Source organism: Haplochromis burtoni, unplaced genomic scaffold, assembly GCF_018398535.1.
Source record: "Haplochromis burtoni strain Fernald_Lab_line unplaced genomic scaffold, NCSU_Asbu1 Contig_400, whole genome shotgun sequence".
In the NCBI taxonomy this organism is placed as follows: Eukaryota; Metazoa; Chordata; class Actinopteri; order Cichliformes; family Cichlidae; genus Haplochromis; species Haplochromis burtoni.
This window is the reverse complement of record NW_024582761.1, coordinates 415,123-426,849: the sequence shown is the minus strand read 5'-3', so window position 1 is coordinate 426,849 and position 11,727 is coordinate 415,123. Positions and strand designations below refer to the sequence as shown.

The 11,727-nt window shown below is 47.6% G+C and overlaps 1 protein-coding gene across 1 annotated transcript; it reads right to left on the bottom strand.

Moving 5' to 3' along the window:
- Window positions 1-245: 245 nt before the first annotated feature.
- ubald2 (UBA-like domain containing 2) lies at window positions 246-11,014 on the bottom strand. Its single transcript, XM_005947982.3, has 3 exons — window positions 10,651-11,014; window positions 6,125-6,181; window positions 246-3,596 (listed from the first exon to the last, which is right to left on the bottom strand). Exons 1-3 carry the CDS (start codon window positions 10,768-10,770, stop codon window positions 3,249-3,251), a joined length of 525 nt encoding a protein of 174 aa, XP_005948044.1. The 5' UTR covers window positions 10,771-11,014; the 3' UTR covers window positions 246-3,248.
- Window positions 11,015-11,727: the final 713 nt, after the last annotated feature.

The following is an 11,727-nucleotide window of genomic DNA, read 5'->3' as shown; positions in this document are numbered from 1 at the left end:
TATCCTTCCTTATTTACATGTGTCACATAGCTGCGTTCGCTTCACTTTCAGCAGCGGCTCATTAATCCACGTTACTTTGGTTCTTACTGACTCTTCAGTTTGACACCCGGCCCGACCACATCCTTCCTCAAACTTCAGTCGCTCAAATGCAAAGAAGTACAACCGTCTTTCTTTCGCTCTTACAGTAAAACTAAAATAGGTGTGGCGTGACTAAACACTGCCAAGAAAGACAGAAGAGCCCAGAGGAAGTACACATCAGAAGTTGTTTTATTAAACATATAAATACAAATTTAAACAAAGGAAGTGAAAAAAAAAGTACATGAGCGAAATCTCTAAAACAGAGTCGTGGATCAGAGTCTGTGAGGAAGTGACCAGAGCTAAAAACATCTTTTAATGACCCTTCGACCAGTTTGTAAAGTCCTCGGCTGGATTTGAAAGGCCTAAAATATGATGCAAAAACAAGAGTAGGAGCAGAGTGGACAGGCCGGTTAATCCACGCTGCGGGAATCTCAAACAGAGCCTCCGAACCCCGCGGATCGTCGCCAACAACAAACCAGGCGGGAGGTCACCTTCCAGCCGCTCCTCATTTGCCTCAACTCGTCCAGAACGAGTTCAGACTGGAAAAAATTTGCCCTGAGGTCAGCGAACGCATCATCAGAGATAAGACTTTTAGGAAAAGGTCTCTTTAAAAGCTCCGACCCTGAAAAGCGTCCACTGACCTCCGCGTTTCACTGTGGAAAAGCTGGCGGCGGCTGTGCGATCCACCAACGACTGAGCCCATAAACCAAAGCTTTGGTGGGTTCAGTCGCAAATGTGAAATTTTGTACTTGGAAAAAATCAGATTTTCCAAGTTTTTTAAAGCCAAACTTGCGTTTACTGACATGATGGACTGGAAATCATTCAACTTTAAAAGGGATCGATCAGCCGATCATTAGTTGATTTTCAGTCCAAATGTTTCACACTTAAACTTTTCCAACGACTCAGCTGTAAGACTGTTACGTTTACATCTTTAACTCTAAATACTCGGTTACGCTTCCACCAGTGGAGCCGATCGAGGCTCCAACAATCGAAGCAGTGTCGATTAAACTGTTAACGATTGATTAAGAATCTGTTCTTAGTTCATTTTAAGCAAATCTCTTCATAAAGTTCAGTTTCAGGGTTAACGCGTGGGCTCCTCAGAGGGAAACCAGACTGTGGCAACAATTTTCCCACCATTTCAGCGCCGCGACGTTCTGCTGAAAGCGTCCTCGCTTTGTAAAAAGGAATTTGGCGTAAACAGCGTTTCGACAGCGTTACGCCACATTAAAGTCTGACAGCGTGCAGGCGTTGCCGTAAAGCTGAGCGTTTAGCCTGTTAGCTCACAGCGCTCGAGTTCCCTCGCATCATTTAAATCTGAGAGTCTCCGATGTCAGCGACCGACACGCCCCTCCTGCAGCGAATAAACGCGGTTCACGAACGGCTGATTGTCAGAACAAAACCTGAAAACTCCTCACTCCTCTTCCTCGTGACGTAAACGCAACTTTATTTTACTCGCCGTGACGCATGCAGGACTTGTCAAACAGGAAGTCCTGCGGAGTACATTCAGAGCGAGCGCGGGGCCCCGCCCACTCACTCAGGTGGAGGTAGGAGCGTTTGAGTGTCTGAAAGGTTGTGTGGAAATTGCTGAGTCGACCTTTAACCTCTCGCAGACACATGGCGGAGGAGCTGACATTAGAAAAAAAAAAAAAATAGAAGCGCTCTCAGAAGTTCAACTGGAATCTTTTTATTTACAACCCAGAAAAGCTCGAGTTCTGCTCTCTAATCCGGCTTCACATCAGCAGCTTATTGCAAACTTTCCATCTCAGCTCATTTTTGACCTTCTTCTTCTTCTGTCATTTATTCGCCGCACTCAGCTCATCATCACAGCTGACCCCACCCACAGACGTCGGCGAACATTACTGAGCTCGTCTACATCGGTGCATCTATATCAGTGCAATGGAAAAATATCAAATCTGCTGCACGATAAAGATGAAAGATCTCAATCCAAACAAAGATACGAATTTTTTTTTAAAAAGGAGGAGATATTTAGGTTTCGTTTTTTTAATTTGTGCCCCGAAGCACATGCACGCACTGCTCATGAAAGACTGATGTGGCTTCTGGGCGTGAATATTGAAAATGATGCATTCCTGCTAATGCCCAACAGGGGGCGACTCTTTTACTTACTTGACCTCTGACCTCAGCTGTACTTTCCTGATAAGTTTATGGTCAAAGTCACTCAGTAAAAGTCGCCAACTGAATGTTTTAAAACAGGACGTTTCAAATTTATGGGTGATGTCCATCTTTTATATACAGTCTATGATGGTGTTACAGTTTCCATGACAAAACACAAACTTGTTGATTTAAGTCCAATTTTTGATTTAAATAGTAAAGAAAAGCCTGAATCATTCTGAAAGAACCTCAGCTGTGCACAAAGGTAACGCTTTGACTGTCAGATGAAGCCTGAGGACGTCACGTTCTGTCCAACCTTCTCATATCTGCGGTTTATTTCATCACATCAGCAGATGTGAAAGAATCAGAGCACGTGTTTAGTTTTATTTATTTGTAAGTGGAATTAAAAATCTGTAGATTCAGGAGGTGGAAACAGGAATCGTGAAGAGAACGACAAAAAAAAAAAAGAATCATTGGACATAAACAAGATTACATTTATTTTAAATTTTCTGCCTCAGGCACAGTTTCTCACTTCCAGCTGTGTTCACATCTGGCAGGTGTGCAGCAAACTCAACATTTTTCCATCCAGCTCAGAAAAACCTCCTTAAACAACTCGGCACTCAGTGAGAAGCACAAACTGGGATCGTCTCTGACATCACGTTAGTGTCTGCAGCCCGGGCGGAAACTTTGTAGCTGACCTGTTGATGCACATCTGTACTCCAAACACACACACGTCTGATTCGTCCTCCTCTTGGTCTGCTGGTTTATTGTCGACTTCCTGTCTGATTTTTTTCTGACAAATGAAAAGAGAGTCTCTAAAAATCACGTCTCATGGCTCCGATCCTCCGTAAGTGCTCTGTTGGGGTTCTGCTCAGAGCGTGGCTGGGTTCAGTTTCTCAGTGTCCTCGGAGACCCTCCAGTGTCGCCCTCCGGCTCGCAGCAAAGCCAAACTGCTCGTGTTCAGTTCAGAGAAACGAGAAACAAGAAATCCTCCCCCCTCCCGCCCCTAAAACCCCAGACCCTCCCGCCCTGCCCGAGCTCACTCAGCCCGCCGCTCAGCCTCATCTCTGTCCATGAAGCGCCGATACAACAGGGGGCTGCTGGGAGCCGTTGGGCTGGGAGACGGGGGGCCACATAGGAGTCTGTTGCATGTGGTGGTAGTGATTGTGATGCATGTGGTGACCCGTGGGCGATGATGGGGGCAGCCAGGCCGGCTGGTGGCTGGGTGGCGAGGACGCCCAGAAGGAGCCGAATCCCGCCGTGGAGGAGTGAGTCGGTGGAGAGCACGCCATGGACACCTGGGAGGGCCCACTGCCGGAGCCACACTCGGACGCCCGCAGTTTGGAGAACATGGTGATGGCATCGGGGAAGTTGGGTGGTGTGGCGGGGGTGTTTCTGGGAGTGCACATCTGCAGGAAGAGGAGAGAGAGGGAGGATGGTTTCAAAATAAAAGCCTGGAGGACTTGTTGTAAAACTTCAAATGCTTTAATGTGAAGTCAGAAGAAGAAAAACCTGAACTGTAAAGAGTTGGAGCTCTGCTGACACACACACACACACACACACACACACACACACACACACACACACACACCCCTCCCAACGCGTGCACACAAACCAGAGGAGGAGGAATGAAAACAAAACACGCCTGCTGCAGGCGTCCCAGCACGACCGAGGATCAGATCCAGGGAGGCAGAGGCAGGAGATTTAATGAGAAGACGCACACACACACGCACCCACCCACACACACATACACACACACACACAGACACACACACAGACACACACACACACACACACACACACACACAAACACAAACACAGACACACACACACACACACACACACACACACACACACACACACACACACCGAAGGAAAGTCAGGAGGGCCATTGGACGACCCAGACTTTCTAAGGCTGCTGGAGGCGGAGCCACACATGCTGCTCAATGAAAATAAGATTATTAAACAGCTTCGTTTTAATGAGGTCAGCATCTGCGAGTCTGCAGACAATAAACCAACACGGTGGAACAAAACCCGAGCCACGACGACACGCTGGCTGCACCCATATTTATATATTTTTTTATGTTTATGGTTTACTGGGGGGGGCAATAACCGTCTGTTGGCAGGTCGCAGGAACTTCCTGGAGTCTCCACCAGCGCCCGAGATAAAACTGACATTAATTACCCTCCATATGTGGTACAGATGGTTGAACCCGAGTCTCAGGTGCAGACCTTTTAGCCCTTCCCCTTCCTTTTACGGCGTGCGACACGCCCATCTCATGAGGTGATGTTTAGCGACGTCAATTCGGAGAAACAAACAGTTGCGCCTGCAGCCACAGATCTGTGTCACCAAAACAACAGCGGGATGACCACAGTGACTTTTACGCTGCCTGTTGGAGCTCCGCCTTCTCACATGTTCACGATGAGCCGGCGAAAGGCCTCCTTCCCGACGTAAACAGCCAGGTGTGTTGTTTCAGCGCCGAGGTGCACGGCGTGCAGAGGCGGTAAACCTGCGGGCATTTTCCTGTTGCTGTTCAGGCCGGATCGGCGTGTTCGTTACAAACGGCCTCGCCTCTGTAGATTTCCCGTGAGCCTCGGAGAACCGGTTCTGTGGTGTGCTGCGTGTTGATGCATCGCACTGATGACGTTGGACCAAGAACAAAAACACCAGCTTGCCGGGCGCCACGTGACCTCACACAGAGCCAAATAATCAAACTTTTACTTACGAGTCAAAAATGATCCTCAGGAACAGGATCGATTGGTTCTTATTAACTCTCTGAGGCGCTGCTGCACGTGCACACACGCTCTCTCATTAATCTCCGAGGCGTCTAAGAAGGAGAAGAAGCCGCTCGGCTGGTTCCCGCGGAGCTTTTTATTTCCTCAAGACTTCAGTGTTATCTTTAATAGTTGATCAGTTTACAGACACACATGTGGATTCCCATTTCCCCCATACTCTGAAAAACTGTTTGTACTCAAAATATTTTTTACATTTTTCTAAAATATTCCACTAAATTTGTCAATATTTGTTCTTACGGCAAAAAGTCCAAACTCTGCCATTTTCTGAGCCTCAAACAAACTCATTACTTTCACAATAAAGGCTCCACATCGCCGCTCCCTCCTCCTCCTGTGCACCCGGGAGGAAGTTGGGCAGCTGATGCTCGCTCAGAGCGCTGAGTTGCTTCAGTGCAGATGATGAAGATGATGTCACCCAAAATAACAACAAAGCAGCCTGCTGCCTCAACACCCCCCCCCCCCCCCCCTCCCAACGCGTGCACACAAACCAGAGGAGGAGGAATGAAAACAAAAACGCCCTGCTGCTAGGCGTCGCAGCACGACCGAGGATCAGACTCCAGGGAGGCAGAGGCAGGATGATTTATAAAGATCGCAGATACACGACTACACATGCACACCCACGTACCACACGCCACGCACGACACACACTACACGACACACGACACACATCACACACCACGCACACACCACACGCACACACACACACGCACTCAACACACACACACACACGCACACACACACACACACACACACACGCACACACACACACACGCACGCACACACACACCTGTCTGCTCACTGTGACGCAGGTCTGCACATTTTCTCTTTCTAAGCCGGTAATTATTAAATTACAGGGCTGCAGTTGGAGATTAAACAGTTATTATGGCTGCACACGCCCGTCGTCCTAACAGCGCTCAAACACAAACACAGCGTCTGTGCGAGCAGCTCGCCCTCCACCTTCTGCTGCTCTCTGTGACTAAACCAACCGGCAGATGCAGGAAGAAGGAATGGCGTGGACCATCGAACTGCTTCCTGATGTCTGAACGGCAGCCTGTGGATCGCCACGCTGAACCCCCACCATCCAACCACAACCACAGAAGACTTTCATAAAATCGTTGTGTTTAGTAACGTTTTCACGCACTTACCATCTGGTGGTGATGCCCGGGGACGTTGGCCTCCTGGAAGAAGGAGCTCAAGGCCGTCTGCAGACAGAAAGAGAGGCAGAAGGACGAGTTACGTTTCCACATGGAGAGCAAGCAGGACGCATTCATTTCCCCCAAAACCTCAGACAGGAAGGGCCGCCCCATACCCCCACCTTTCACCATCGTTAACACAAAGGGCTAAACGTATCATCTCCACGCTGCGACCTGAAACTGAGTCATCAGACCGCAGAGACTCTTTTTTCTGCAGAGCTGCTGGGAGTGAAACCTCGAGGGAGGCGAACAAAAACCAGACTTTCTGTTTCTGAAGAAATGATCTGCAGCTTCCTGCAGAGCTGACAACATTTTTAAAGCCACAGAACGAAAACGAGCTTATTTCACAGCCAAACCACCTGAAGCAGCCGAGGTCATCGCGCCTGGAAGCATTGATAACATACCCAAACTGATCAGTTATAAAAGGACTGACTTATCGATGATCATCGACTCATGTGTCACATCATTTTTCATTTCCTGTCTCGGGGCATTAACCGCCAGAGACAACCTCACAAAACCCAAAAAGACGTTTAGTTTCATGTTTGCAGAAACACGCTGAAAGTGTTCGGATTTAAGCAGCTGTGGTGCAGAAACACTGGCAGTGAAGTAAGAAACAAAGAGTCTCATCAGCGTGTCCTGTTTCGTCCTGTGTGACATTGAGCTGGGTTGGACTGACTCAAACACTCGTATCTCTGAAGGTCTGCAAGTTTTCAGAAGACAAAACACGAGCGAACTTTTCCAGCTTTCCCTCACAGCAGCCTGAAATGTAAACAGTGCGTCTCCTGATTGTGCAAACAGGGAAACGAGTTGGCTTCACGTACGCATCGTCTTTGTTGTGAACTCAAACGCACGCTGTGATTGCAGAAGGAGAAACACCGGGCCGACCCGACGCTACAAAACATTTCCCGAGGACCCAAGGGACCCCCCCCCAGCAATGTTGTGGGGGGGCGGAGTCATCCCACAGGTGGGAACTGACCAGGGAGGACCACTTTAGACTTTCCATTCCCAACACTTAAAACTGAGACAGCCAGTGGACTGATTTCTGCACTAAGGACTCGAACACCTCGGAGCTCCACTGTTCCCAGCATCTTCAACGTGCAGGAACATTAAAACCAGCACAATATTTAACCGTGCATAACAGATAAAAATCACTGAATGTGGTGTTTGCTGAGTTCAATGTCTGCAGTAACTGTGGGACTGCAGAGCTCCTGTGGTCTGAACAGGGAGCGTGAGCTTGTTTTGCAGCTCAGTTTCTTCTTTTTGTTCCCAACACTTGAATGAATGCCGTGCCCTTCCCTCCCCCTCCCCCCAGCCCTGGCTGTTTAACAACAGCGGTGGCGCAGGAATGTCTGCCGTACAACGTGACACCCATCTCAAAGAGCGAAAGTGCTCGGCCGCTATTGTGCGAAGAGCCGCTCTTTGTCTCGTCTCGTTTAATTTTCTGGTTTGTTGCAGGAAACTCCGTAACCTGCGAGTGTCTTTAAAAGTCCTTGCAGAGGGAAAACGGTTCACGGCAGCGTGACGGCTTTTACTTTCACTCTAGTGCCTCATGACCAAGGACAAAAAAAAACAGAAGCTCCAACAGAAAAAGAAACTTCCTCTTTCAGCAAAGGGGCAAACCGGGCGGTTCGACAGGAAGTTAATCAGCAGCTATTTTCATTGTCATTGTAGTAATTTTACAAAAACAGCATGAACACATTTCCTGCTTCGGGCTCCTCACGTGTCACCGTGTTCGCTCAGAACGAGTCAACACTGTACAAACACAGTCATCATCATCAACATGATAATCAACACAAAACACTCATCTGGACCTGCCAACGTCACTCAGCGCTCGGGTCTGTTTTCAAAAGCTTTCTTTCCCCTCAAACAAACGTCTTCCACCAACTTCGTTACTCCAGTTACTCGTCCACAGGTTAAATCTCAGGATTATTTAAGGTCCGTGCGTCTCTTCACAGCCGGCTGACAGACAGGCTGAAGGTCTGTGGTCACGCGGTTCCTTAACATCATTCAATCTTTCCCCATAAATGTAAACTTTGAAACTTCTACTCTTGGGTCTGTATGATGTCAGTGAGAGGCAAGTGACACAGGCAAGATAAATACAGATTATTTTTGACCTGTGAGTCAGCAGGACATCCAGCGTGAACGTAAACACCTGGACGATTGTTCTAAAAGAGGAAATTGTCCACAGAGACTGAACGAGTTTGTGTATCAGGCTGTAAACCTGTTGATTTCTGCTGGAATGTTCTAACATGGGAGTCTATGGGGACTGACTAACTGCTGGAGCCTCCAGTGGACGTTAGAGGAACTGCAGCTTGATTCTCTTCGTTCAGCAAACACCAAAACAAAATAACAGTTTGCTGTGGGGACATGTTAGCGTGGTGGGACTGAGGTCTACTGCAAGTCCGGCATCTCAGACGCGAGGAACGCCCACATCCTTCACACCAAGGTTGCGCCTATAACCCGTGCTTCTCCCTCGGCGTTGTCTTCCAGGATTCAGCTGTATTATGTTGGCCAGGTAACGTGAAGGTTAGTGACTCACCCCAGAGACACAACAACACTCCTTAATCCCAGTTTCCAGTCACACACACAAAGTAGCAGCGCACAGCACTTTTTTCCAAATAAACAAGTCAGCCAATCACAGTCATAACCCCAACTCCTGACAGTACTCCAAACATCACCACCGCCTCCTCCCCTCCCGGTGCAGCACCTGGCTGCAACAGACAGAGGTGTGGAAGCTCAGGTGACCGTTAGCTGTTCAGCAGGTCAATGCTGCGGATGGGTGCGTTTGATGAAATGTCAGTAAGATGTTCTGGAAGGTGGTCAAGGAGAAATCATCCACACAAACGCAGACAGATGGGACCAGAAGTTGTAAACAGGACCTGGGTACACCTAAATCTTTTTTTTTATCCTTTATTTATTTCATTGAATAAGAATAACGTTCACAAATTGCTGTGAGGTGAGGCAGCACAGAACCGTAGTGAAACAACTTTTCAGGAATGGCTGATGGACTGCCAATGCTGCCTTATCAGGCTCAGCACAGTCTGTGCATTTCTGCTTTTTAAAGATAGGCCAAAATAAAAATGTCAGACTTCTTCCAGCGATCCAGTCTGAGATCATTCAATTAACATTTTGGATCCATGAAAAGGAAAATCCCCAAGTCTTAATCCGATCCACAATCTGTGATCGGTGGTTAGAGAGAGGCTGAGGAGGATTTCAAACACGAGTGCGAGTGTGTTTTCTTCATAAGCTGGCGAAAACACAGCGCTCTGTGCTGCAGCACATGAAGGAAACAAGCTCAGGCCTGTTTAGCAATGAAAGAGGAAACCAGTGAGGAGCAGAGGGAGCCTGACCGTCACTTCATAGAAATTTCCAAGTTTGTTGTTCAACAAAATCTGATCAATAGTGGCTACTTTTCATTTTCCAGTGAGCACAGAGCCCTCTGTAATGACTTACAGCTGGCCTGTGTATTTACACTGTACGCTTTATTGAATTATTAGCCTGACCATCACAGGCCCAGTAAACAGTCACGTCCCCGGCATGCGTATCAGATTAATATCATGGGACCCACTTTCTTCATGAGAGGGGAAAAAGAGGAGAACCAGCAGCTCAACCACGCATTTTATGACTCCCACTAAACACAACGAGCAGCTAAAGGCTCGTCTTCTGTTATCCGCTGGCCTGCCTCGCCCTGTTAGAGGAGGACTTCTCGGCTTTGAATCATAATTAGAGACACGAGCGCCACGTTGGGAAAACTGCGAAGAAACAGCTCAAACTGACCTCCACCAGCCAGCTTCAACTTCTAATAGGTGTTAATGGCACACGGAGGTCCGTGTATAGGAACAGCTGGAAGGATAATGCATCTTAATCGGTCTATATATAACCGAGAAGCACCGGGATCAATGTCAGGGCGCTTAGCGGGGAGCACGCACGGTCTGACCTCTTTATCCGCTCCGTGAAGCGGACACAAACAGGCAGAGAGCCGCTCGCTGTGCTTCCAGAAACTCACACAGGAAACGTGATGAAACGATTGTTTTTGAGCTGGGCAGGGAGGGGCTGATCCATCAGATCACCCTGCGAGCTCTGACGGTAAACAAGCCTGACCTGTAGTTTATGATCTGTGAGTAATGCGAGCGGATGAAAAACAGCGCATCTTATCTTATCAGCATCTCCACGCCAAAATAAACACCGCTCTACTCCTTACACAGCCCTGGTCCAACCCGAGCGCACTACCGCTCTGCCCGGCTAACAGCAGCTAGCTTAACGGCGAGGCGACGGAGAATGTAAACAAAAAGCATCGAACACCACGTCCTCAGCGCGGCTAGGCGGCTAACGCTAGCCCCGGGAGCGCATGGCAGCGAGGCAGCACGGGAAATCCTCAAAACAATCACCACAGCGAGTTCACGGGCACCTCTTTGTACACCAAATCACGCGTGGGGGTTAATAAAAGGACTCAACGTGTAAATAAACCTCACACTCACCTCGAACTGCCAGTGGGCCGCCTGGAGGAGCTGCTTCGCCTGATCCGCGGCGCAGCCAGCCGTCAAAACAAACTGGTTTATCATCACTTGGTGCCTCAGTTCTTCCATATTGACCGACATGGCTGCTCCCGCGGCTCCTTTACAGACAAAAACTGCCACCTTTTTTTCTAAAAAATAAAAAAAAATGATAATAACTAAACCCGGACCTGAAGGAAGCCCCGAGAACCTTCCGTCCTTCCTGCTCGTCTGTCCGTGAGTCTCCGCAGCAGCAACAACAATGTTTTCATGTCATCGCAACAACAAAGAGCAACGCGTCACTGATTGGACGGCTCCACGGCGAGAGAGTACTACAGAGGCGCTGATTGGCTATCGATGAAACGAGTTTAAATTTCTTCGGTGCGCTGGTTTTAAGTGTTAGGACTGTGTCGGTAGGTGGAGTCTTAAAGAGGGGTGAGTGAAAACCGTCCACGCCGCCCTCAGTGTTTGTCGAGTATGGTTACACAAGCGCTTTCATTTGTGTTCGTTACGCTGACGTAATGTTCGATCGGCCAGTTGCCGTAAACTCATAGAGCCGATTGGCTGCTTCCTTACGAGCTTCACACGTGTAAACACTGTAAATATTTTGTTTTATTTTTTGAAACATATCCCGTTCATAGAGTCAACCCGAGAAAGACATAATAAATTAAATACATTTTTAAAATTTAATTTTATAATTTATTTAACTGACTGCCTATATTTTTCTCATATGCACCACAAAAACCTGATATATCAAAAATACATTTTAAATTAAATAGGCTACTATAAGGAGTGTGTTACATAATACACGAAGGTTTACTTTGCGTTTGCTTTTGCATTTATCAAAACTGTAATATATACTGTAGTAATATGAAACAACACATTTCGAACACAACCGATTTATTCAGTAATTTGTTTCCACAGCAATGCAGAATATTCATGAGAATTACAGGGTATTTTAAAGATTTGTAACGTATGTGTTAATTTACAAACGTTTTGATGTAAGAGATTTTTCTGTTATTAGTACATAAAGTCCAGGATTTAAATAATTTAATTGCTTTT

Coding starts and splice junctions, on each gene's coding strand:
- ubald2 (XM_005947982.3), bottom strand. CDS start 10,770: ATGTCGGTCAATATGGAAGAACTGAGGCACCAAGTGATGATAAACCAG. Junction 6,182..10,650: donor CGGCCCACTGGCAGTTCGAG/GTGAGTGTGAGG, acceptor TTCTGTCTGCAG/ACGGCCTTGAGCTCCTTCTT. Junction 3,597..6,124: donor CCGGGCATCACCACCAGATG/GTAAGTGCGTGA, acceptor CTCTTCCTGCAG/ATGTGCACTCCCAGAAACAC.